Genomic DNA, 26,502 nt, shown 5'->3' with positions numbered 1-26,502 from the left:
TTTAGCCAAAAGCTCATTTATTAAACCTCTGTAGACAACCACGAACATGTCTGTACAGCAAGTTTACATGAAGGACAAGGCTACAAAAGATACAGTGGCAATTAAAACAGACCCACATAAATAATTTATAAAAATACTTGAAATGGTGAAAATAGCACTGTAATCCCCAATTATTTTCTTCCAATTGCCAGGACTTTGATGTGGGAAATCTTAACATCAGACCTTTTTAAAAACATTCAGAATATATTAAACTTATCTACAGGATAATTAGCAAAATGTATAAAGTGTAGATTATTGTACAAAGGACAGATATTTAAAAAACCACCAATCCACCTGAAACTCAAGGACAATATAAATTTTAGCCAAAATAATGAACACCAAACCACAAACTCTGCAATTTAGAGTCTCGAGTATTGGCAAATAAAATGGTCTTAACAAATCACCAGTCCTGTTATTCCTTAGTGGAAGCATGCAATTTGGGAAAATTCTATATTTTCTGGCTGCATTGGTGGTCTTGGTCAAGATGGAAACCTGCACTGACTTCAATACCAAGGAAGAATAGGGCAGACCTGTATTTGTCAAGATTTTCTCTTTTTCATAAGATGAGGGAGGTTATCTGAGTTTGTGAATCTGGTGGGGAAACAGAAGGGATTTGGATATAAGAAAACAAATGACCAGTTAAGATTTAAGTATTTTTCTTTTGCTGGTTTCTTGGGGATTTTTTTAACAAGCTTCTGATCCGTAGATAAACCCCAGTTGATTCTGCCATATTTTCAAATTCAAATGGTGTAATGCCTGCAGCAAACTTGCTCATGTCGGGAACAAGTCCAGTTCTTTTCACTGATGATCCAGTGCTTGTGGGCACTTCATTACCAGCTGTGTTTTCCCCCTCATTAACCTCAGGGTTGGCAGCAGGCAGGGTGTCATCCAGCAGGCCTTCAGAAACTGCATTATCAGAATTTTCCTTTAAATCAAGCAAACTGTCCTCTGGATTGGGACTGGTTAGAGAATGTTCATTTTCTGGGATCTGCTCACTGATGTCAGCAAACTCGGTTTCTACTGAGATCACTTTCTCAGGTGACCTGACTTCTGCAACAAGATCTGCTTCATTCCTGGCCGGTGATGATGTAAGGGAATTCCCAGTTAAAGGTGTGTCAACAGGAATATCAGAGTCACTGTTTGTGCTCTCTGCCTGCTCCAGCGCTGCCCAGATTAACCTCTGCTGCTCCTCCAGCTCCTCCAGGGTCAGTGTATCCTCATCCATCACTGAGTCCACTATTTTGGGCTGAGGACTGTCATTGTTTGGTGGTGGAGTAGTCCTGGGGAAGGGAGAGTGGGTGGGTGTGGAAGGCTGAGGGGGTGTGACTGGGGGTGTTCCTCGTGGCACAGGCGGAGGAGTGGACATGGATGGAGATCCAGGTGGCAGCGGAGGTTGGAACTGAAAACTGTTGGGAGTTTGAGATCTCTGTGCTCCTTCCAGATCTAGAAAGAGATTAAAAGACACTTTTTAGAACCTGAAATCTGATCAGGACAAGATTCAAAGTGGCAATGTCCTGATTAACTGCCAGATCTATGTCTTTTCATCCTTGGCTTTCAGCTGAGACAGAACAAACTTGGTGAGGGTTTTCATATCCACCAAAACTATGGATTTTTGCGATTTTTATCTCTGCCAGCCATTCAAGAAAAAAAAAAATTACTCTTGAAGGTATTAAGAACAAACTCATTCCACACTGAAGATCATGACAGATTTTGAAAGGAAAGCCAGAAGTTTCTCCAGCTGTTCTAACACTTAACACTGAATCCTCCTTTGAGCCTACCTCATTTTTAGGAAGCTGTAAGCTTGAAAATTTATGTTATTTCATCCAAATATTTAGGGATCTGGGGGGCTTAACATAAGTTTCTTTAGGATGCTCCTGAAGTAAAGAGATCAGAATTTTTAACATAACATTTAAATTGATCTGAGCACAACTGAAACCTCCTGCTTGGTACTAGAGGACATAAAAATCACAGTGACAGTCACAGCAAATGCCACTGCAGTAGGACACTGCTGGCCTCTGTCAACACTGCCTTTAATTACCACCAAAACACTGACACATTGGCTACTCTTTTAACTCTCACATTTCAATTCAGAGCAAGTTATTCTAAAAATAATAGTTGAAACTAGGAAAAGCAAAAATTAGAGTGATTTTACCAGAGTCCAGGTCCATGTCAGCTGCTGCTATCTCTGAAGTGTCTTCTCTTGGTCGTTTGGAATGACGAGACTTTGACTGAGGTGCAGCCCTTTTGCTGCCGGATTTTGGACTTGGCTGCAGAGAAATTATTCACAAAACCAAAAATAATTAGTATTATCCTGTACAGGGTAACAGCTGCAAGAATTATAGCAATTTTTAAACTATGCAATCATTTGGGGACTCAGTGTGTAAATAGTAATTTATTATAAATTTGAGGGATTCCATGGCCATGGAAACCAAGCTTCTCATTTATTAGGGGAGTCTGGAACTTGCAGACTGTGTAAATTCATAGCAATTTTTTTCCAAACTGCTTACAAATCTTTGCACAACTGGGATCTGCTTATATTAAGAGAAATAATGTTATTAATTTTAAACATGAAGCCATTTTTTATTAAAACAGATAAGCCAGACGAAATTTCACCCTCACTAGTGTCAATAAAAAGTCTGTCCCCTTGTGCAGAAAGAAGATACAAGCAAGAAATCATCATGACTTACACTAACTAAAAGACAACACTTTTTTTTAATAACAAGGAGATATATTTACCTCCTGATAACTAGAAAGGTAGTGAGCAAAAACATCCTTCTGTTGAGATGGCTGCATGGGGATGGAACCAAACATCTGCCACTCCTACAGCAAAAAGAAAAAAAAAAAGAGAAATGAGAAATAATGGTGCATATGATTAGTTAATAACAGAACTTTGGTTAATAACACTGAATGAAAAAACACATTTGGAGGCCACTAAATGGGCAAATGTAAAGGTGCAAATGCACAAGTGCTCCTTTCAGAGCAGTGATGGAATTCACTGACAGGTGGTTAAAATGCTTTTCAAGATAAAAGTGCAGCACCCACAGGAGATTTTTTGTGTGCTTTGTGCTTAAGAGGACATCCACTATGTGGCTCTTCTGCTATGACTTGTTTAATTCCAGTTGTTACAGAGCTTTGCAGAAGTTGTGCACTGACTGGTCTGATGTAATTTTTTCTTATCAAATTATAATTATGGAAACATCCACAGTGATTTTTATATTCCAAGAACATTCAGAAAATTTACATGTATGGAAAGAACAGCCATTTGTGTGTGAAGCTTTGTGTTTAAAAAATACCAAACTATCCTTCCAGGCTCCTGTTGGTCTCATAATGGAAATAATGCCCACAGAAGCATGGTCGGACCCTAGCACAAGAATCATGACAAGTATCAGTTGTCACATTAATTACAACCCCCAGCCCCAAAGCAAGGGCTTAAAAAGAAGAGACTCTTAAAAGGGAATTGTCAGATGCAGATACAAAACACTAACTCTTGGCTAAAAGCAATTCCTGTCCCTCAGCTCGTTGTTTAGAAGGCAGAGAACAGCTACTTACATCTGGGATCCCACTGGGAGTGGATATATTAAAGCCTGGATAATTTATCAACTTAGACACATCATAAGTGATACGTTTGGGCTTAGGAGAGCCCTCACCTTCTGCTTCAACTTCACCTATAAAGGAATATAATTATTATTGATGTTAATTAAGAACACCACTGAAAAAAATCCACAAGATCTAAGAACAGGAGTTTGGAATGTAAGTATTGATAGAAGGTTTTGAAATCCAGAGAGGCAGCAACAGTAACCAAATCCATCAGATACACATACAAAACCTCCCCAGAAACCTACCTGGGTATTCCTACACAACTGCTCTTCAGGTACCATTGCTACCCTCAGAATTTGGCATCAGGACTATTGTGAGATGCAGCATAAATAATGGTCATTAGCAAAAAGCTGGTAAATTACTTAAGTCATGTTCCAAGAAATGTATTGTTTTCTTGCTGGTGGTTTTGTTCCTGTGTAAGAGTAATTTATTGAGGACTATGGCTTCTTTCACAAAATATAAGAGAAAAAGGAAGAGGAAATCGGACAAGAAGAGATTTGCAAGTCTTGCAGTTTCACACAACTCCAGGTTCTAACAATGAAATCCCACTAACAGTTTCCCATCTTTGCAACACAACCATTATGGAATTTGTTTTTTTTCTTTCATTGTTACATCTCAGCTGATAAAAAGGTGTATTTTTACATGAAGAAAACAATTTGATTTACAACTTTCTTGCCCTTCCACGAGGAAGATGAAGGTTTACAAACCAGTTACTTTATTATCTCCTGAGGAGGATGCAGCCAGCACACAGCCTCATAGCAAAGCTGCATCCCAGCCTCACATTTCTCACCTTTGCCATCATACAGAGCCAGTCCTGAGTGCTCCATTTCGGCCTCCTTGAGCCAGCCCGGGGGATAACCCAGCTGCCGCATGCGGTAAATGAACGGGGGCAGGCTCTTGGCTGTCACACCAAGGGCATCCTGAAGGACCCCACTAAGTTACAAAAACAACCAGAAAACAAAATGTCATCCAGAAAAATCCCTTCATTGGTGACAAAAGGTTATGAATATTCTGTGGAGTTTTCAGCTGTCAAGGTAAAATAGCTCAGTTGTAGCTCAACCTGTGTTGCATTTCCACCCCAGATATAAATGAAAATCAGCACTGATATTAAATATAACTTTTTGCCTTGCTGATATGCTTAAACACTTCATTAGATTTAACTCTACACCACGAATAACATACTTGACCTTCTACTTCTGACTCACAGCCTTGACTGCAGCTATCAACAGGAAGGGTGGACCTTGACACTGAACTTACTGGTGATTTTTTTGGAGACTGCCACACAATACTATACTATCTACACAATACTATACTATCTACACAATACTAATGACTGCCTACTATGATTTCTCTGAACATTTTGAAGAGAGAGGAAGGGACACTCAAAGCTCAAAATTTGCAGACTCCTGAACACATTTTTAGTAGGAACATAATAAATTGGAAATCTGAGAAGTCAAAGAGTAATATTTATCATTCTGCATTAGAGAAAGGATAGGACTGTCAAGCTAGCAGTGAGTTTTCATTTGAAAGATATGTCTACAATTTATTTAAATTCTATTTAGCAAATTCTAACATAATACACTCATAGTTAAGAGCTGCAGGTAGACTTAATAAATTCTAGCAATTAAAATCTGTCACTCCAAAGGCAGAAGAGGTATTCCAGAAAAGCAAATGGAAAAAAAAGAGATACCTAATTACTCCTGGCTTAAATTTTCCAAACCTCTCTTCTACTTCTTCTGCATGGTAACGCTGCTGAAAATTCTGATTGCTCGAATCACCACAAGCTTCCAAAAACTCCTTTCTCTTCTCATTTATTCGAGCTGCATTTCGTGGCTTAAAGATAATACAATGGGGAAGTTTAGAGTTGGAAAACTTACAATTTATGCACTCCTTCACCCAACACAAAGCTTGGAGAGCAGCAGTCTTTGGAATACTGGTGACTTTACCTTTGGGCAGTCCTTCATTTGATGGTCTTCAGAACCACAATTGAAACAATGAGGTTTGGGCCTGCTTGAAAAATGAACAACAAATTAAATCTGAAAACAACTTTGCAATGTTAAATACACCTAATTATTTTCATTCTTGATAGATTTTAAGGTTTAGACTTGAGAAAGACAAAACCAAAAGCAATGACTGCTGATGTCATGTGCTGTCTTCTGCTTCTTTTAAACTCATATCAATCCTTAAATAGAGAATATTGCTGATTTCACAGTGCTAAGGAGAACGTGGGAAATGAGGAAAGGGCAGAGGGAAATAGGAAATGGTATCATCAGAGGCCTGATCCCTTCCACAATACTGGGAATCAGTCACCAGTAGAAACAAACAGCAGAGCACAACCATTTCTCTGGAAAGTCTGGCCCACAGTTTCAAGTAATTCATTTTGTGAAACTGCACTGAAAACTTGGAATGGAACTGCAGCTGGCTTCAACTTAAATCTTCCTTGTAAATTCACACTATGGCAGGAAATATTTGCAATATTATTGTGGTGAAATACCAAGATTTTAGAGGAATATTTATTTTCTGAACATCTATTTTTACTGAATTAGGATGGGAATCAGAAGTGGAGACAAAAAGTGTGGCACAAGTCCAAGGTAACTTCAGCTGGAAATTTAATTCCCTTCACTTCTGACCTCCCATAAAAACTACACCATCAACTCTCAGATCAGTCTGTCTTAAAAGTCTATCAAATAAGTCAGACAGAAGTTGTTCTACTGAACAGTAACCATGGCATAACATCAGTGCAAGGATGACAAACCAAGCACTAAAAAGACAAGAAACAGAAGAACTAAGTATAAAAATTCAGAAAGTTTTCAAACAGTGACTTCAGGCTCTTCCTAAAGAAACTCAATAAAAAGACAGATTCACTGACTGCAACCATCAGCTCTAGCTTATTTAATTTAAATTTAAATATTACTCAAGTATGTCCAAGGGTTTATTAACTGGTTAATAATCACAGAGTGCATCTGAACTTTTCAGCTCAAAACTTTACATTTAAGAATAATACAAACCTTTTGGGTTTTACTTGTATTTCTTGTCCATCTAGGGAGAGAATCTGGCTGAAAACTTGCTGATATCTTTAGATTTCAATAAGGAACTGCTACTAGATGAAGCAAAATTTCAATTTTGTTTAAAATACCAATGAAAACTTAATAGTGCTTTGAACAGAACACTGACTCATCTGCATTAAGTTACAGATGGGTCTTTGATATGAAATCCTGAGTATGAACTATAAAATAGTATCTACTATAAATTATCTGCTAAGATGAGCTTATGCTGTTTCCTCCTCCAAATTTCTACCCAATACTTTATCAGCACTTGCTAAATCTGTAACCCTCTTGTTTACAGTTAGAAATTTCCAAATAGCAATTCTGAAATGTTTCACAGTAATCTTATTAAACCACATTTTGATAAGAGTTTCAAAATGACAGGTTCCCTGAGAGCAGTACTTTGGTGGTTTAGAAGCCAGTGCCTGATGAACCATTTCACTCAGAATCACTCCAGTTACACTTTATGTGGCATTTAAAGAGAAATTCCCATTAGGCATCTACTTCCTCACCCAGAGGTTGGGAGATTGTAAATTTGCAATTTATATAAATTGTACATTTCATACATAAATAACTTTCTAACACTGACATAACCTTGCAGAAATGAACTCTGAAATTGTTTCTTGTCCTGAGTCCTACTTCAGGACTGAAGCAATACTGGAAATCAGGGGGGGGATGATGTTATTTGAGAAATTTCTTGTCCAATTTCTTTTGTTGTGGAAGACATCAATATTAAAAAACATTTCAACGTTTCCCAGCTTCTTCAGCATTTCCCTCAATTCCACTTTTCAAACATTGGCTTTAATAAACAATAAAGAACCAACTTTAAAACGGATGTATGTTAAGAGCATACCATAATTAAATTTTAATAAAAAACTTCCCCTCTAGCTCCTACATTCAGAAAAAAGGCATTTTACAGCATGTTTTAGTTTCCCAAACCCTTTCCTTCTCCCAGAGAGTGGATTTTATGGAGGGAGAATATTTATTCAATCTGCAACAAGCTGTCATTCCAAACCTGATTAGGGACTGGCCAAGGAAAGCCCTAAATTCACAAGATGAATTTATGGGGATAAAGCATTCACTCTCAGGATAGCAATCAGCAAGTCAATTATATCAAAATACTTATTTGTTTTGAATAAAAAAGCCATTAATGACTCATTAAATCATCCCATCTGTAATGACTGGTATGGTTTTGCTAGAAACACACAATCCACTGAAGAGAATTTGAGTTCAATTTACCCACTGGAATTCTTTGGATTTGACAAACGGAAAAAGAGAGGTGTTTTAGCAAACAGGATACTTAGGTATTTCCCATCCTTCTGTCAGCTGTGGATTCTCATTTAAAATAGGCTGTCCCAGTTTATCGAGACAAAAATTGGTAAAATACAGAACACTTCCTACAACCTGTAGAAAAAAAGTCAGAAAATTGTCAGAGATGTGTCAGTATTTAGGTGAGATTGGTAGCATTTCTATAAATTTATACTGCTTGAAATAATTCCAGGTTTTTTTCCCCCATTCTGTAAGAATTTACAATTAATACAAGCCCAAACCTGTACACGTAAGATTTATTTTGCACTGATGTGGCCCAAACATGCTGAATTTGAATTTAATTTATCAGTGTAATTACAGCAGTTAAGAGATCTTATTTCAATGGCACTGTACATTGAATGTGGAGAATGAAGAGTCAGACCTACCATGGAAGAGCACAATCAAAAACTTACACTAAAAGCTTCTTTCACTTTTTTAGCAGAACTTGAGCTGGTTCCTTTACAGTCCTCTTCCAAAACAATGCTGGAGGGCTGACAGGAAAAGCAAAAATAAAATTCATTTAAATCAACCTGAATTAGTGATGTAAAAGGCACAGAATGTGGGTTGAGCTTCTGTCCTTTCACCAACAGTAGGATAGAGATATCCACGTCAGTCATGAAGCTTTCCACAGCCCAAAGCATGACCCAGCTCCTTTCAAAGGCTTTTTCTAATGAGAAATACCCTGCATAATTACATCTTCATTCTCATCAAAACAGCTAAGGGAAAGATGGAGAGAAACGTGCCATTCCACCCTTTCACTCAAAGTGAATGTTAAGAATCAAACTTCTAAACTAGGAGGAGAAAGTGTAAATTTTCACATTCTGTTGTTTTCTTATATATACTTGGAATTGGGCCAAGCACTATCAGAAGAAGATACATCAAGCTTTCTTCTTAATTATTTAAACAAACATATTAATTTTCTTTCACTGAAATTTCACTAGGGTCAATTTTCAAGAAGCATTTTCATGGGCAGAAAGGATTTTTCCTTTCTATTTTTTTGGAATAAACAATTGTATCACCTTGTTTGACATCTACTTGATTTGATTATTGTCACTGTTTAACAGTGCAATATTTCAATATTCTCATTACAGAGATGGACAAGCAGCATATTGTAACAATTTGAGTTTTAAAGTACCTGTGGCTTAGCATTCAAGTGTGATTTTTCTTGTTCACTTTTCTTCTGCTCTTCGTATTTTTGAACTAAACTATAAATAAAATCTTCAATTTCTTGATGATACCGCCTGGGATGAAGTAGAGAGAGATGAAAACATGAGCAAGGCTGAAACAAAGAGCAGAGATCTCTTCTCTTAAGCATTTATAATTTACTAAATAACTTAGAAAAGGGGAAAATCCAATTATTTTTTGTCTCCCTCTCAACCCTCACCGACACAAATGCAATCTGATATTCGAAAACACCCAAGTGTGGCAAAAAATCAGCCCAGTGGCAGGGAAAGATTAATTTCTTCTATTACACCCACAACATTCCTGAAATTCAAGTTGCTCCTCAGACTCACTCCAAGTTCCTGGAAGTCACCCTTCATTTCATGGTAAAAGCAGATATTGCTAATGAACAGAACTCTTGTCATACTGCCCATTATCCTTTCTCCCCTCCAAGCTTCAGTAGTTTATGTAATTGAATAAAATCTACATCCACAAATTGGGCACAGCACTCTTAGACCCAAACAAACCAAAAAAAAAAAAGGCCCCATTTCCTGTCAGGATTGTTTTTTCATACTTACTTAGTAATGACATTGTTCATAAATAAAATCTGCAACAGAGGTCCATCAACTTTGGTGTTTTCCACTGAGATTCCACTAGAACAGCACAGAACAATGGGTACAGTAAATATTCCCCACCAGTTTTATCACAGCTCAGTCTGGACCCCACAGAGGGAGGAAGGTTTGGTCAATATAAAACCTGTATTTTTAAGAAGTTCCTATTCTCTTAAACAGAATCCTCTTCAGCAAAGCAGATTGGTGTGAAGTGGAAGGAGAACAAAACATCCCCCACACTACAGAAATATTTAATTCTGTATGAACAGAATTCTCTTCCTGCTATTCTAGTTTCAATAAACTTACAGAATCTTCTAAGATTCATTCAACCATTGAATGGACATTTTCCTCACTGCTGAACTTATACATTAAAAGTGTTTCCCTGAAGACCAAGTGAGTGTCATTAAACAGACATACACAAATAAATAAAAGTTATAGCAACATCAACTGAGCTCCTGCTATTCAACTCCAAAAGACTTTGCAGGAACTGGAATGGCATTTTAGAAGCCCAACATCTGAGCAGGGGCTGGGACATGGAAACAAGATGTGGCAGATTGTTACCCACAGACAGCTTTTCTCTTAGATAAACCCTATTTATATATAAATATGAATAAATATATTTTCTCTATATAATTCACACAGTGCTTCAAGTCAGCATTAACATACCTAGGACGGGTCAAAATTCTCAGCTTCCTTTTAAGTTCCTGATGTTAACTTATTGTTAAGGACTATGATTTTCTTCAGAAGACACAAACCCACACACGAAGCAAGCAAGAAAACACCGAACAAGAATTTCACAGAACAACAAATAGGGTTTCAGTCCTTCCCTTTCACTGCACAGGGGATTATTTAAAAATCCTCCTGTCGCTGGAGAAAGACAATGAATTGGAAAAAAGAAAAAAACACAAATGAAAAGTGGACTAGCTATGACAGTCGAAATAGTGCCATTCACTACATGCAATGATTATATTAACAGATTTATAATATTTTATTTTTAAAATATCTGTGATCATCGCCAAAATAAAAGTAATGGTGGTATATATGTACTTGTACATGGGAAATATAACACATTTCAGATTCCACTCTGCTGCAGCGGCAAACCCAAAAAGCCTTTAGGGAACCTGTCACAATTCAACTATTTGAAATTATCTGTAGATGAGTTAAAAGGCAGAAGGCAAGGATTCAGCGACAGCCCTTTCAACAGCCGGCCGCGCATCCCGGGGCCTGAGGCGGGCCCTGCCGCTCTGGGGATAAAAGTTTCTATGGAAAACGTGCTCTGAGGAAGCCTGGGAGCACCAGGAGCTCCCCTCACGGCCAGCTCAGCTCTCTCCCCTTTCGGGCCCCGGCGGAGACTGAGGGATCCTCCCCCTGGGGAGAAGCCGGAGCCTCCCTGAGGGCCGGGACCGGCTGGCCCGGAAGGGAACCGGCAGCAGCGGCGAGCCCGCCTTCCCCGCCCCGGCGCGGGCCCTGCCTCTCCCGCCAGGATATTCTCCGCCCGCAGCCGCTGCACCGTCTCGTCGCGGTCGCGCAGCCGCTCGTAGAGCTGCAGCAGCGGGTCCGGCTCCTCCAGGGCGGGCGGCGAGGGCGGCCCGGGCTCGCCCTCCAGCTGCCCGAAGAGCTCGCGGTCCCCGAAGTCCACCTCCGCCGCCATCTTGGCCGCCGCAGGAAGGGCGGGGCGGGGGCAAAGGGCGGCGGGAAACGCGGGGCGGGTGGGACGACGCATGCCGCGGACTACAACTCCCAGCGCGCATCGGGGCGCCGGAACACAGAGTCGGGGGTCGGCAGGGCGCGGTGCACGCTGGGAGGTGTAGGCGGCGCGGCAATCGCCTCAGCGCTTGTTGTACTCGCAATGGAAGGCGCGCTCCTGCTTCTTGAGTTTTTCTTCCTCTTCTGAGAAAGGGTGAGCGGCGCAGAGAGATGCGGCAGCAGCACCGTGCAGGCCAGAAGTATTTGAAATAGGGTATCTCCAGCAAGGCCCCTCACTGCAGAATTTTAGGCAAATCCTACTTCAACATCCTTAAGTTTTCCCTTCTCCTAAGTGGTTTATGGGAGTTTGGCCCGAAGGACAAATTACTATATGACCTTAGAGAAAAAAAAGTCTTTATTATTAACCAGTTTTTTTGCACTGGATTATGTGCCTATTGGCCCAGACCGCTAAATAACATCTACACAATGTTTCTTTCATGTTTCAAGAATTGAAAATAACTGTACAAGGTTAAAGTACAAAAGTACACAAGACAGTGGACACGAAATATCCATGTATGAGTTCTTCCCATCTGCTGCTCAGTTTGAAAAGTAGAACTTTAACTAAAAAATACTGTCCTCCTCTATTTCTGTCAAGTTTAATGGACGTGGGTATAACCTGATTACAACACTAACACCAGTATCACTAATCTGATATTTACAAAAAAATTGTATTTTTCAATAAATTAAAGTCAATGCAACACCCATGCAAGCTAGAGTGCTAGCTTTTTGGTGAACAAGGACCCAACATGTGAACAAGAACCTTCCACAGTCTCAAAATTCAAAACAGCCTTTTTTGTTTGTTTTTTCATTTTTCAAACTGCATCCATTCCTCGCATGGAAGATGTGAACCCCAATCCCATTCCTCTTTGCGTGTGAGTCTGTGATCTCGCCATTTCATACTGTGCATCCAGATTTCTGAACACCTCCTCCTGCTGCTTCAGTGTTTTGTAACTCTCCTCATCCACGGAGCTGCAGCCAGCTTCGTCCTCACTCTGGAAACACAACACAAACATCATCTCTGGGCAAGTGAGGTTCACAAATTCTTGTAAGAGTAAGAATTGAACTATTTGGTTTATTGCTGCAACATTCAAGTGCAGATCTTGTCTCTCAAGAAACACACAGGCCTCCACCCAGTTGATTTTTTAATTAAGTTCAGCTTTAGATGCTGCTTTTGAGCTTAATAAATACTTAAAAGCTCTTAACTACATCAGATTAACTTAAAATCTTTACTGGCTAAGGTACAGTAAAATAAAAAGTGAAATCAATTTATAAACTTAATTACATATTCAGAATGCTTTACCTTAATGCCCATCAGTTTTCTGAATTTAACATTTTGGTCCTTGTTTCCAAAATTTAGTTTTTCCCATATTTCTGCAGATTGTGATTTATCCTGTTCAAAAAAAAAAAAAAAAAAGAAAGTGTCACCTTTTTACATAAGATTCCATTAATAGCACAACAGAGCAGTACTGAAGACAAACCCATTCTGTACCAGAGCTGGAAGTAAAAGGTTTCCAAGTCTGACATTCCTCCTGCAGCACCCTCACAGGAGCTCTTTGTGAGGGAAGCCTTCCTAACCATGATGCTCAAAACACATATATGTTCCTTCCTTTGGCATTTCCAAAGGTCTGGAAGCCTGGCTGGAATTCAAATTTGAAGTAAATGATGGAAAAATGAATTTGTTTATTGCAATTCATCAATATACAGCACAATTCAGGAAGAACTGCTCAGAGAGCATGCAGGGCTCTCCTGCCCTCCCTTTTGTCTCCCACCTTTGCCATGGAAACTGGTTTGTTTTTCACATCTTATGGAACAGCCTGTAAAGGTAAGGGAGCTTGTTGTGTAACTGCTGCAAGATGGAAACCAGCCTAACAAACACCTCTATAACCAGAGGAACAGAAGACAAAAATACAAATATTAAAGTGGCCATTTTTCCACAGTATCAGCAGGCAAAAGCTCTACTGAAATCCAGCAACTTTCTGAAAAAGCAACTGCCACAGATGCCTTTCTTACTTCACTAATTGCAAAGGCATTTGACAGAGCACAAAAGCCTGAAAGCTTATTTGTAATTTATGACTTTTGTTAAGGTTAATATTGCATTTCTCTGCTCCTGAAAAGTTACCAGCAAGGTCAACAGACTTGCCTTTGAAATTTGCAACTGGAGAAAACACAACCATCACATGAGAAATCTCCATAGTCCCAGAGAGGTTATACATTCTATACCTCAGCCATGCCTTCCCAGTAAAGGGAGACCATCTGCATTTGTTTAGTTGCAAGCTGTCGGTAAACTCACAAAAATAACATAAAGATCCAACTATACCTCTAAAGCTTGATGACATTCAGGGTTTCCCTGAGTCTTGTGTCAAAACTATTTATCACTGAAGGACTAATTATCTTAGTCCTTTCACTCCTAAATCACAGAATATTCTTTCTTAGAAGGGACCCACAAAGATCATCAAAGCCCTACTCCTAGTTTTAATGAAGTTTTATTTCAGGCTGATATTAAAACTTGCTAAGAGCTAAAAGCTGGAAATAACATTCATCAGCATGCTTAAACTGAGTGCAAGATATTCCAAAATAAGTTCATGAAGGAAAGAAAAGCCAACATTACCCCTTCCTTTTTGCCTTGCCAAAGCATCTTCCGCTTTTTCTCTTGCTCAGCAAATTTCATGGGGTTCACTGCTGCTGGGTTGTAATAGCTGGGCACAGCTATGCCAGTCTCTGCCAGTGCCTTGGCCTGGAGCGCTGCCATCTGAGCTGCCATGGCGATCTGAGGGGTCACTTGTGTCCCCGAGGCCAGCAGAGCAGCGACGTTGATGACAGAGCCTCCCGTGGCTGCGGCCGCTGAGGAACAAAGGGAACTTGCCAGAAAGAACTTTGGACTTTGGGAAAACACCCCAACACACACACAAAACCCAACCACCAACCTGCCCCAGAGCCAAACAAAAAAGCCAAACCCCTCAAACACTTCCTTTTAATAGAAGTTGGAAGTGCACAGGTAACAAATGAATGATAAAATACATGTGATTTCTCAGCTAAGGAACATGTCTTCAGGAGTTTTAGTAAACCAGAAACTACAAGTGAAACTAATGCAGCTTGTGGTTCTAAATAGCCCTGAGCAAACAGCAGCCCAATGACCATCAGGAAATAATTTAACAGCCCAACATACACTTTTTTTGTACACTCAGCAAGTAAGAAGAAATCTCAATCATTTTTGTTGGGGTTTTGTTTCTTATTTTTAGTTTTGAGTTTTTTTAACGTTTTCTAGCTCTTGGTGGTTTTCTTATTAACAATTCCATAAAGACAACCTGCCCATCTGCTGGGTAAGACTGCAACACTCCTGTAACATAATTCTAATCTATCTTCCACTTATACTAATGCTCAGGAGGAATTCACTTAATACACATGCACTACCTGCAGCCATTTCCTGTTGCTTCTGTTTTTCCACCATTTCCTTCTCTCTCTGCTCTTGTAATTTCTTTGCTCTTTCCAGCCTAGAGATACATGAAAATAAAAATATTTAGACATGCAAAATCAACATTAGGAGCTTATTCACATCACCTATCACTAAAATCACCACAATTTCTGACCTTCTGGCTAAGGCTTCCTGTGCATCCATAGCTGTGTTTCGTCCCCGGAAAGGTGGCGGGCTCGGACTCCGGCTGTGGCTCCTGCTGAACCTTCGGGGCTTTTCAATTCTTTTCTTTCGCTCTCTGTAACCAAATTTAACAGTTGGTAAAACAATGAAGGTACACATGCAGCTTAATATTTCATAAAGTATTTGATCACAGCTTTGGAAATTTGCTTTATTATTCATTTGGAGCTCTCAAGAAAAGCTTTCAGAGAGTTTATACTGCAACAGTCGCCTTGTAAGAACACAGAGCTAAAACTGAAGATTTCCAGCTGTAACAGAATGTGCAATTCTGGGTATTCATTTACTCTCTCATACTCAGGGTTCAGAACAAATAGATCTGCTCTAGAGATTCTAAATCCGAAGGAAAATCATCTAATTTCTCATAAAAATTGCAAGAGAACTTGAATGAGTCAAGCTAGAAGAATGTTTTTAAACCATAAGAGACCTCAAAGCACTGTAATTATGTAAATAGGAAGCATTTTGAAGAGGCCCCATTTAAGAAGTGGAATAGTACTTCAGGAAATTACTATTACTCTCCCCTCTGTATCCTCTTCCCTAAATGTGCTTTGAGGGACTCTACTAAGCTGAACATGTGATTTGTCTTGTGTTTCTTATGGGTAAAGAACCCTGAATATGAATCACCTGGAGCCTGACCATCTGAAAAGAAAAAATGTATTTTTAAGCAGAATACCAAAACAATCAGTTCAACTCTTCTTCACTAACCTTCTCCCCACCTCCTTCCAAGCAAGAGATATTTTTAGGACATCTGCATCTAATCCTATCTAAACAACAGCTACCCAAAACACTTTATATAAAAAGTGCTAGTAGCAGCAGTTCTCTGTGCCAGGATCATCAATATCTGCAGTACAAGAGACATGGGTTTATCCCAGTTTAAGCCTCTGACACTGGTGTTTCAAACAAAGAAGGCTCAACAAAGGTTAAATCACAGGAGCTATCACTCACACTTCCCAGATCTGCCATAACCAGTAATTTGATATGCACAAAGGTGTTTCTGTAATTTTTTTAACTTAAATGTTACTATCACTCATTTGGGGCAACAGCTAGCTAATGGCTAACTTGACAACAGCCACTTTCCATGGCATTCAGATATTCTCTTTCTTCTGTTTGCAACCTGGACAGCATCTACAAACACCATGAAATGCAGACTGAAGCTATAAAAAGATCCTTGTTTACATGACAAATCTGGTAGAATACAAAGGAGGCAAGACTTATCTTTTCAGAGAAGATGACAAGATGCAGATTCAGGCACTGGGAAGTGACAGATCTGCATTCTTGAGATAAGATGTAATGCCTGTTTCAAAGATACCTTCATTTTTCCCGTGCTGACTATTGCTGTTTGGTCTTGTCTTTGGTCTGTGATGCTTTATTGCACTGGTAAACATCAAGGAAATAAATATTTGAGCTTTTGTACTGAAGTATTTCCATTTGAAACAAGCAGTTGCTGTCACGTTTTCCACCTAGCATTTAATCAGAGCCAAAACACTGAAGAACTGTCAGGAGGTTTTATGCCCTCACAAACCAAAAAATTGCTTTAAATGCCCATGAGAATAAATCCCCTGAAACTCTGAGCTTGAGATTATGCAAACATCAAGAGAAGGTCAAGCTCTGCTGTTTACAAATGCTTCTCTCACAGCCTGCTCACTGCAACACAACAAAAACTGCATGTTAGGCATGAGGGAATTCCTTTCACAGGTGAGTTTTAACAGGGTAGATTTCCACATCACATTTATCTGGCTTGTGCAGAGTTTGCCTTGATGACTGCCCCATAAGTCATCTTTTCCAGGCTTTGCCTGAGCCCTGAACTTGATGAAGTGTTCTAGTTCCAGATAAAAAAAACCTTATGCCTCATTTACTTCCATTCTCCAGGATTTGTGAGACAAAAACATAACTTAAAAGGATTCTTGCAGTACGTCCACCAGCATCCCACAAGGCCTGTTCCCAGTTGGAGAAATGCCTAAGCTATGATTATCCTTTAGTCTTTCTTCCCACATTCGATGTTCTGTTTCAGGTAATTTGAATTCCACTGCAGAAGCCAAAATCTATTCTTGGACATGAAGTTTTCATGGAGTCATTACACACAATGTTCAAAGTGACTTTTAAACACAGCACATTATATACAGTAAATGGAAAAAATGGGGAGCTGAAGCCTTGCACAACATGCTGAATGCAGCTTAAATACCATCCATTAAATGCAAGTAACTGTACCAACTGCAGACCCAGCTCTACTCACCCCAGCTCAATGTTTGGTAGAAAAGTGCATGTCAAAAACATGACACAAACCACGTAATTCAACTACTTCTTCAGAAAGGTAAGTCTTCTGAACACTTTCACAAAGGGTGTTGTAGCCTTACACGACTGTGATGGTTAAGACTCCAATGTTCCACTGTAATGCTGAGTAGTCATAACCAGTCATAGAACAATTAAAAATATTCTCATGAAAATACTATTAAGAGAACTGGAACAGTCAACACTTTCTAGCAGCTCTGCAGGGACACTGATTTTCTTTCAAACTACTTTCAACAAAACATCTGTAGCAATCATTAAGTTGAATTTCAGCTTCACCATTGAGAAAATCCTACAGGGCATTAAGAATGCAAAGATGATACACAGAGACTTTACACCAAAATACTGAATACATTATCAGTATTGAAAAACATTAACTTCTATACAGTGATGAAAATGGCAAATCCAGCATATCCCAGGTGAGGTATGGAATCTCAACTCTGTCTAACAGACCCAGACCAAGCCAGTATGGGTCTGGATCAATTGCTTCTAGAATTTAAGGAAGAAATCAAAGCACTCGGGGAGAAAAACTAATGTGATAAATATTCTCAAGCTGCACTTGGCAAAGAGGAGCTGGTAATCACTAACACTGAAGAGTACATTCATATCAGAAATAACCCATCTGAACCAACATTTATCCTAACACCACACCAATTGCCACTTCACAGAAAAAATTACGTTGACTTTGTGGAGCTTATCAGAATTAGCTTCTGATCTGTGTATCTGCTCTGATAGCCAGTGATTCCCAATTAAACCTTCCTTTTACCTTATGTACACAAACTGAAGGGATAAATACAGCAGTATGCCAACCACACTACTATTGTATCAAACACAGGAAAGAGTCACCTGTATCTTATTCTACACTTCTTTTCACTTAAATACTATTGCTAACAAGAAGTGAGACTATGAAAAGCCAAGAGCTTGATGCTTCAGCTGCCAAGGACAAATGTTTCTGTAAGACCAAGCAAACCGCCCCATCCTGAACCCACTCTCAGTACAGACGAGAAAAAGCCAAACACATTTAACTGCACTGGACAGTCACAAACTGGTAAACCCATCACATCAGCCCACCACAGAATGTCCAATCAAACATCACCACGTATATGGAAGGTAACACTTACCTGCTTCTGCTCCTAGTTCTGCTTTTACTTCTGCTTCTATGTCTGTGTCTAGATCTTGATCTAGAGCGAGATCTGATCCGTCGCTTTCTCTCTCTGCTGCGGGATCGGGATTTTTTCCTATCACGACTTCTACTACGATGACGTCTGAAACACACGCCCCAAATTCTTACACATGTTCTTGTGCTCAAATGCAGTTTGTGCTTAAGGACTTACACATGGATTCATCACCACAGGGCAAAACACATCAGGCAGAGTGGGGAGACTACAAACTACACGTGGAAATGCTCAATGCCTAGAACAGGTTAAGCTGTAGGTCTAAAGGATGAAATGGAAAAGGAACCGAACCCACCACAAGCCACAAATGAGCTGCAGAGTTTCTGTAAATAACCATACTCATCAACACTGCTATTTTTAGTTGTTCATTAAAGTGTACACTTTAAAACAAATACAAAGCCAAACTACTCTGATGCAGGAGCCTTAAATGCAAGGCAACACAACCCTGCTCCTCTCCATGGTATTCTGAGACCTTTGGGAAGAGGTGCCCAAGTTGCAGCCTATGAGTCACATCCAGTCCCTCAGCCTGTCATTAGCCAAAGTTTGTTCCTCGCTACCCTGTGTGTTGCACATCCCTCAGCTACAAAGGGAGAAGCTCTGCTGGCAGCAGCCTGCTTGTCCCAGGCAATTTTCCTACCCTCAGAACATGCTGGGCGGGCTACCAGGCAAGGAGGATTGGCCAGCACTCCCTCTGAGGAAGCTTATGATTTAGGAGGTAAAGAGCCATTTCACTGTAAGATGTATTTGCTTTCCTGTCACTAACAATAAGGTACATTTAATACTCTACTATTTTCTATACCAATTATAAATGTGAGCTACATCCCTATATAAAGCCTTAGTGCAATTTTGTATTTTTATTTCAAGGTAGTCAGCAAAATAACTATCTACAAATGCACTACCCAGTGAAAACTGAAACATGCAATATAAACTGATGCTTTACACTAGGTCAGGAACAGAACTCTACAATAATTCCAAACATAGCTTTTGGAAATGCACTTACACAATAATCACATGCAATAACTTACCTTTCCCGAGACCTGGATCTGGAATGACTCCTCCCTCTGGATGACTTTCTCTCTTTGCGTTTATGCCTCTCCTCACCATTTTCAGATGAATTTAGGCTATCTCTTCCCTTGTCAGAAGAATGCTCTTTGTCATTGTGATCTTCAGATTTGTGCTTCTTGGAGGACTTCTCTTTGGATTCATGTCTTCTTGCCTGTTTTAAGAAGAAGTTGGTTCTTTCAGGAAAATAGTGCAACAAAGAGAGTTAGTATGGGTATCAGAAGGTAAAAATGCTAAGTTGTGATGCAACATTAGTAACCTTAGGAGTGTGACTCAATCATGAGCCACGGCTGCTTTACCTAATGCCACCAACTACCCAAAGTTGTAAATGCACACTATCATTCTTCCCCCTTTTCCCTCCTCCCACTGTCTAGAAAGGATTTTTAAGGTATCCATCCAGGTATCTTTACAATGCTTCCATATAAGACTCACAGCATTATAACAAAAAAACCTGTCATTTTCAGTTACTGTCTCCATTCCAACACTTAAGTACCCATCTTAAAGAACCTGGCAATTAATGAATAGGCATATATATACATAAACACAGTTGTAGTGATTATTTAATATTTGCCTGAGTCTTCCATGTAGAAAGCTACTAAAATCCACACGTTGTTCCAGACAAACTATTTTGCTTTTAGAACCAAAAAGCTTCTAGTCATCATTAGGTAATTATTTTCTAGAGCAAAACTCTCTTCAGTAACTTCCAACAGTTTTTACAAAGCAAAGTGATAATTTACATGGCTAACATCCCATTTTTAGTATTTCAAATGAACATGTATCACTCAGACTTCCCACAGTAGTTTTAAATTACAGATATGCTGCTCCACTATACCGCAATTCCTTCCTGCAGTGCCTCTCAAAAAAAAAAAAAGATTCCTTTTTATAGCTGCAATGCCAAAAATATTAGCAAGGTCAGGCCTGATTTTTGCCAGTACTTTCCTTAGAGACTAAGTTGTGACATCAACGCGCTTTCTTAATATACCCAGTGTGTTTTGAAACTTTTCTAGCATAAAAGCACAGCCCACTTAAGTCTTATGTTTAAATAATGTTCTGCTCAAGTCACAAACCAAGCACGATATATTCATTCTAGATAAATCCCAATTATTCAGAAGTTGTTTGGTTTTCTTGCTTATCTAAATATGTTAGCTACTCATAAAACCTTTTCTTCCATCAGAGCTCTCTCTCAAATGAGTCTGGAGAGGATTCTATAATTGGTTTTTACCCATTTGCCCAAGTTTAATACTTTATTCATATGTATCCATTTCTAAATAGGTTTGATTATTGTTCTTCAAGTAAGCAAGAATATTAGATAATTTTCCTGCTTTCACAGTATTTTATTCTTAGCTCCTTTAATAATCAGTTCTTACATCTGAGGTTACCTGGACAGTAATTTTAAGTGTATATATATATAAATTGTACTCACATACATACTAAGAAGAATTACTGATATTCAGCATTTAGTCTACAGACAAGAGCTTAATCTTGCAAATGAATGACAACAGTACATCTACTGTGGGAGATCATTTATCATCTGTTCACTCTGCAAAACTTAAAAGCTGCTAATTGTGTAAGATTAGATCCAACAGCCTGGCAAAGCACTGAACAGGATTTTAAACACCTTTTTTTTTTAATAATTAAAGAGAGTCTTAGAATTTTTTTAATCACATTTTCCAGACACACACTTAGTAATAAAACCACCATTATATCCCATAACGGATTTAAGATATTTTTAAGGGAAATATGAGTTTGAATGACTAATAGTTACCTTATCATGAAGTAGGCTTATAATTTTGCTATCTGAGTCTGCAGCGTCTTCAGTTCAGTCTCTTCGCGCATTAGCACGCTGAGTATGATTTATTATAGAAATGTTATCATGTGAGCTAAACAATATATTATTCAATTTCACAAAAACTCGCCTAGATTTTTCTTTCCTCTTTTTTTTTTTTTTTAACAGAGCTTCCATTGGAATGAGGGAAGGAGAAGTTCCTGACCCAGGTTTGAGGTTATAAAGTGCCTTATCTGTTCCAGCCTATTGCCCCACATGGCTTAACCTTCTTTATGACTATTTTGATGTTCCTGGTTTGCCTGTTTCAGCTCTTCTCCGGTGTGTGAGCCAGTTATTTTTAAGGCATTATTGATGCTGTCTCTTCTCACTCCTCTATATATTCACACACACACTTATTAATTTATTTTAAGAGACAGCCCTCTGAATTTTTTGCTGCTACTGTCACATTTCCAGCTGATTCAGCTTGCTTGTCAAGCTATGACAGCCTTCACAATTAAAGGATGCAATAAACAGAGCTCAGTCCGATGGCAAATTACTTTTAATACACCTAAGCAGACAGGTATGTATTATTCAAAGTCCTGAAAACTGACCAGGAACAAGGCCACCCAAGGCTTTTGGATAATGGAAGCTCTGTAAAAGTGATCAAGAACACCATTCTACTTCTCCACATGAACTCTCTCATTTGGATGTTTCCACAAAAATTAAAAAAAAAAAAAAAAAGAAAGAAATTAAGTTACTAGTTTCTGAAAGCATTTTCTATAAAACTATTACCTTGTCAACATGATGGCTGCAATCATGCTTCACTATGAAAGGCTCTCCATATCCAGTTTTAAGCTTAAAGTTCTCAATTTCTTGTACTTACCATAAAGTCATTTATATAAGTTTACACATATGTGCATTACTATAAGATACTTTTTAAGATATACAATTACCTAAACGCTACAAAGTGTTAATTACCTCTTTGCTTCTGCTCCGGCTTCTGTGTTTTCTTCCTTCAGTATCTGGAGAAGAAACATTTACTGTCATTTACCAAGATAAAGAGGAGATTACCTGGCTATAATCCTTCTAGCCCCTTTCAAATATTCCATCCCTTAAAGTCAAGATTTAAAAAACAACAGCACTATATGTGTATCTACTGCAGAAAGCAATCTCTGGCCTTAGTCCCAGTGCTTTGCATTTATTTAAGCTCTGGCAGTGAAAAACTAACCCACATCACACTCCAATCATGTTCTTCTGCCAGGTAACCTTATTCTTGTTACAACTATGCAAAAGTATCCCAGTCTATGCTTATTTAATAAAGTGAAACAAAATGGGACAGTTTCCTGTTTGGTGTGGTCTGACCATATCCCCCCTCCCTGATCCCCTCAATACAGATAAGACCCTTTTCTTCAACAATTTCAATATTTAGGATACACCCCAAAGGTCAGTAGATCCATTTTTTTCCCCAATTCTAACAAGTTACTAGGGCTAAGTCTGTCTATTTTCCCCAAAATTGCTTCTGAGAGAATTCAGCTCCACAAGCAATTTGCTCCCATCTAGTCCATACCTGACTTCCGCCTTCTTTCCCTTGACCGCGAGCGTGATCTCGAATAATGATGCTTTGATGTTCTGGGAGAACTGGAGGCATCTGATTGTTCCTTTTTCTTCTCTCTTTCTGGAGAGGATTTTTCTGGGACTACCCCATCTCGTTCTGTATCACTACCCTACAAATGAGGACAGAATTATTCAGAAACAGAAGCTCAGGACTGAAAAGCAAGAAAAAAAAACAATTTACCTCATGCTTCCTCTGAAGATATAGCTGATTTTTTTTTTTTTTTTGTTAAGCCCATGCTGTATTCACCCTTAGGCAATAGTTTTATAGACTTGCAGTGAACTGTGTAACTGAAAATTATTTTTCAACTTTTTAATAAAGAGAACTTATGTAAAGTTCACACTTTGCTCTCTTACTACATTAAACTGTACTTTTTCCATGTACTTCCGAGAGTTTCAGTAACACTAGACTCTGAGGCAGTTTTCTCTAAATGGTGTTTGTAGGTCAATCGCTTTTTAGCATTTCCATGACCAGGATTACTTAAGGTCAATGCTGTCTCAACAGATCTGAGTGACAGTCTGGGCATTACTGAGGCACAGCACAGAATTCCCAAAGTTCTGAAGCACGGAATGAACTTTGAAGGAAAATGCAAGAAGGTGCACTGTGTTAGACAGTTCACTCTGGAATGAAGAAACACCTCAACAGCATCTCTGTAAAAAGATTTATTTGTAGGGGACCACACACAGGTCACTTACACCTGTTCCAAGATCACATTTTTACCAGACAATGAAAACCAAGATGTTCCCTCCACTCCTTCTAAACCTTGATCTAGGAAGATTAAATCCAAAAACTGGTTTTGTGAAATCAAGATACTCTGTGACTCAATGTGTGAGAGGTAAATGAGTACAACTGGTGTACAATGCACTGAAAGAGAGTAAAAGGCACACACTGAGAAGGTGAATGTGCTCTCAGTAATGATTTTAGAGCTTCACTGCTTTTATCTCCATAATCAAACGTTCTGGTTAACGTGGGGCTGCAGAAGATGTCACTAAGGACATTATTTGGCCCAGAATTACTATTCAGAAAGACAATTTAATGTAACAGAGGACTCGAACTTGCAGTTTTCCACCAGCTGCAAGTGGCAGAATGGTTTCCCAACTCAACAAAACAGGAAAACCTCTCAAATGCTCACTTATATCCATTGCTTTGAAAACAAAGCAGCTACTTTGTCTTAAAACACAAGAGACATTATATATTATATATCCCGTGGGCTAATAGCAGACTTTCTTCATGACACACTACAGGTAAATATCTGGATTTCTATTTCAGCTACTACAGTTTACATTTTGAGGTTACTTGAGAAGAATGAGAATACCAGCTACGAGCGTAAATCAGGTGGGATTTAAAACACACTATCCAAGTGAAACTGAGCCCACTGCCACAATTTCCAAGGCTACCAATCTCATTATTTACACAGTGCTGCTCACTAGTGTCCTTGTGCTCTGCACCTGAGGGAAATCTCTGCCCTACAGAAAAAAACAGCAATTAAAAACCTGACAGAATTCACTGAGATTGTTCTCAGTTCTCAGACTGGCACCAGGCTCAGCCTTACCTTAAATAAGGCCCTCACCTACAATTTATAGGAACTTCTAAATATAGTAGTAGTATTTTTAATCTAAGTGCAAAACCAAAGTACATAATTAAAGTCCTTTTACAGAAAAATATACCTTACTCTTAACGGTGTAAGTTATAACAAAAAATAAAGAAAATTATTAAAAAATAATTAATTTTCTCCAGAAGCTTAAAGTCCCCTTGGCTCTGTTTAACCACTGATCAAACTTTCAAGACAAGAACTTGAACTACCAGATTAGACACCGCAAAATGCTTAAAGTCAGCTTTAAAGAGTTTTATCACTTTCCAGCCCTGCTTGTTTGTTGGTTTTGCGATTTTTTTTGCACTCAAAACTGTTTAACAACTTTTGAAAAAATTAACCACATCAAGTTAACTCTTTGATAACTCTTACTGATTCTTCAACACAATCAGAGGCAAAATATCTTTGTACGTTACCAGATCACAATTTCTTTTCAGCGATAATAAATCCATTTAGGCCCTGTTTGAACATGAGGGGCCAGTGGTAACTACAGCAGAGGCGTTTCCCATCGATATTAACCACAAAAAGCAGGATGGGAGCGAGTTAAAAAAACCCAAAAAACAAAAAACAAAACAAAAAAACAAAAACCTGTGACCAAGCACAAAGAAAATGGGCGAAGAAAATGAGAGAAACGAAAATTTAGCATGGCACAGACACCAGGTCGCTCCCCTCACAGGGAAGCTTCGCCCCACAGTCCCCATGAGAAATACCAATACGACCACAGCACTTCCCCCCAAAGCCATGGATCCACCAGGGCTCAGTCCCACGGAATCTTCTCCTCTCCCCAAGCCCCGAGGAACGAAACAGAAACTTCTGGAGCCGGGGATTGAAGCGGTGGGCGCAGCGCGGCCGCCCCTCCCCGAGCCCATCATGGCGCCGCAGCCCAAGGCGCGGCGGGCGCCATTTTGTGCCTCCGCGCACACGGCCCCCGGCCGGGCCCTCCCCGGCTCTGCCCCCCACAGCCCCTTCCCCGCCACCCTCGCCCCAAAACCCGGCAGCGACCGCCGCTCACCACCATGACCGAGCGCCCAGGCCGCCGCCCCTCAGCAATGTCCTCGCAGGGCTCGACCTCCCTCGGCTGCACGGCCACAGCGATCGCGCGGCCCCGCCCGCCCTCACTGCGGGTGCCCGGATGTGGCGCCGGGGGGAGCGCGGGGGAGCGCGGGGCCTTATGGGCCGCGGAGGCGCCTTCGCCTTCGCGGAGGTTTGGCTGCAGCCGCGACCCGTTGAGCTCCCGCCAAATTGAAATCCGGGAGCGCTGAGGGGGCGCGGTGAGAGGAGCTGGGGGTCCCTGAGGGCTCGGGAGTGTCACCGCTGAGAGGAGCTGGGGGTCCCTGAGGGCTCGGGAGTGTCACCGGTGAGAAGAGCTGGGGGTCCCTGAGGGCTCGGGAGTGTCACCTGTGAGGGGATCGGGGGTCCCTGAGGGCTCGGGAGTGTCACCGGTGAGAAGAGCTGGGGGTCCCTGAGGGCTCGGGAGTGTCACCGGTGAGAGGAGCTGGGGGTCCCTGAGGGCTCGGGAGTGTCACCGGTGAGAGGAGCTGGGGGTCCCTGAGGGCTCGGGAGTGTCATCTATGAGGGGATTGGGGGTCCCCGAGGGCTCGGGAGTGTCACCGCTGAGGGGATCTGGAGTTCCCGGGGCATGGGAATGTCACCCGTGAGGGTGATCGGGGGTCCCTGAGGACTCGGGAGTGTCACTGGTGAGGGGATCGGGCAGACCATGTGAGCAGAGGTCCCTCTGAAAATAGGGATGTCACCGGTGAGGGATTGGGGTTCCTGTGGACATGCGTTTGTCCCTCCTGTCAGGGGCACTGGTTCCCTGAGGGCAGGGATGGGGGTCCCTGTGAGCAGGTGGTCCC

At 40.2% G+C, this 26,502-nt stretch overlaps 3 protein-coding genes and 1 long non-coding RNA gene across 11 annotated transcripts in view; 1 reads left to right on the top strand and 3 right to left on the bottom strand.

The window, feature by feature from the left end:
* Nucleotides 1–11,459, bottom strand: ZCCHC8 (zinc finger CCHC-type containing 8). 6 transcript variants are annotated; one of them, XM_032751367.3, is made up of 14 exons: nt 11,249–11,459; nt 10,427–10,469; nt 9,728–9,802; nt 9,124–9,229; nt 8,402–8,479; nt 7,981–8,084; nt 6,645–6,710; nt 5,583–5,646; nt 5,327–5,469; nt 4,427–4,569; nt 3,589–3,704; nt 2,776–2,859; nt 2,192–2,306; nt 1–1,482 (listed from the first exon to the last, which is right to left on the bottom strand). In XM_032751367.3, exons 1-14 carry the CDS (start codon nt 11,409–11,411, stop codon nt 686–688), a joined length of 2,097 nt encoding a protein of 698 aa, XP_032607258.2. In that variant the 5' UTR covers nt 11,412–11,459; the 3' UTR covers nt 1–685. The 6 variants fall into 6 exon arrangements, with proteins under 6 accessions (XP_032607258.2, XP_032607259.2, XP_072792200.1 ...); XM_032751368.3 differs by having other exon boundaries at nt 5,583–5,643; XM_072936099.1 differs by lacking the exons at nt 8,402–8,479; nt 9,124–9,229; nt 9,728–9,802; nt 10,427–10,469; nt 11,249–11,459 and having other exon boundaries at nt 7,981–8,103.
* Nucleotides 11,460–11,843: 384 nt separating this feature from the next.
* Nucleotides 11,844–25,919, bottom strand: RSRC2 (arginine and serine rich coiled-coil 2). 2 transcript variants are annotated; one of them, XM_072936111.1, is made up of 11 exons: nt 25,659–25,780; nt 23,011–23,167; nt 22,422–22,465; nt 21,444–21,521; nt 19,642–19,854; nt 18,563–18,706; nt 15,094–15,216; nt 14,918–14,997; nt 14,115–14,347; nt 12,807–12,896; nt 11,844–12,498 (listed from the first exon to the last, which is right to left on the bottom strand). In XM_072936111.1, the coding sequence occupies exons 4-11, from the start codon at nt 21,449–21,451 to the stop codon at nt 12,319–12,321; spliced, it is 1,071 nt and encodes a 356-aa protein (XP_072792212.1). In that variant the 5' UTR covers nt 21,452–21,521; nt 22,422–22,465; nt 23,011–23,167; nt 25,659–25,780; the 3' UTR covers nt 11,844–12,318. The 2 variants fall into 2 exon arrangements, with proteins under 2 accessions (XP_072792212.1, XP_012433454.1); XM_012578000.5 differs by lacking the exon at nt 21,444–21,521 and having other exon boundaries at nt 19,642–19,832; nt 25,659–25,919.
* LOC121470754 (uncharacterized) lies at nt 15,346–18,556 on the bottom strand. Its single transcript, XR_005981957.2, has 2 exons — nt 17,389–18,556; nt 15,346–16,529 (listed from the first exon to the last, which is right to left on the bottom strand). It is a non-coding gene; the product is annotated as an uncharacterized lncRNA (long non-coding RNA).
* KNTC1 (kinetochore associated 1) overlaps nt 25,919–26,502 on the top strand; it is a 31,096-nt gene continuing 30,512 nt past the window's right edge. For both annotated transcript variants that reach the window (XR_012058382.1, XM_072936083.1), the window contains exon 1: nt 25,919–26,174. The gene's annotated coding sequence lies outside the window, so the exon portion shown is untranslated. The remainder of the gene's footprint in view (nt 26,175–26,502) is intronic.

Source organism: Taeniopygia guttata, chromosome 15 (assembly GCF_048771995.1).
Source record: "Taeniopygia guttata chromosome 15, bTaeGut7.mat, whole genome shotgun sequence".
Taxonomy (NCBI): Eukaryota; Metazoa; Chordata; class Aves; order Passeriformes; family Estrildidae; genus Taeniopygia; species Taeniopygia guttata.
The sequence above is the reverse complement of the archived record's forward strand: the minus strand, read 5'-3'. Positions and strand labels throughout refer to the sequence as shown.

Bases quoted from the DNA above. Each gene is read 5' to 3' on its own strand.
- ZCCHC8 (XM_032751367.3), bottom strand. From the start codon at position 11,411: ATGGCGGCGGAGGTGGACTTCGGGGACCGCGAGCTCTTCGGGCAGCTG. The intron at 9,803-10,426 runs GTATGTTAATGC...GTGCTGTTCTAG, and splicing joins AGAATTTTGACCCGTCCTAG to TGGAATCTCAGTGGAAAACA. The intron at 6,711-7,980 runs GTATCCTGTTTG...TGAAATCTAAAG, and splicing joins GAAGGATGGGAAATACCTAA to ATATCAGCAAGTTTTCAGCC.
- RSRC2 (XM_012578000.5), bottom strand. The intron at 15,217-18,562 runs GTAAGTGTTACC...ATTTGGTTACAG, and splicing joins AGAACTAGGAGCAGAAGCAG to AGAGCGAAAGAAAAGAATTG. The intron at 14,998-15,093 runs GTCAGAAATTGT...ATGTATCTCTAG, and splicing joins CAGGAAGCCTTAGCCAGAAG to GCTGGAAAGAGCAAAGAAAT.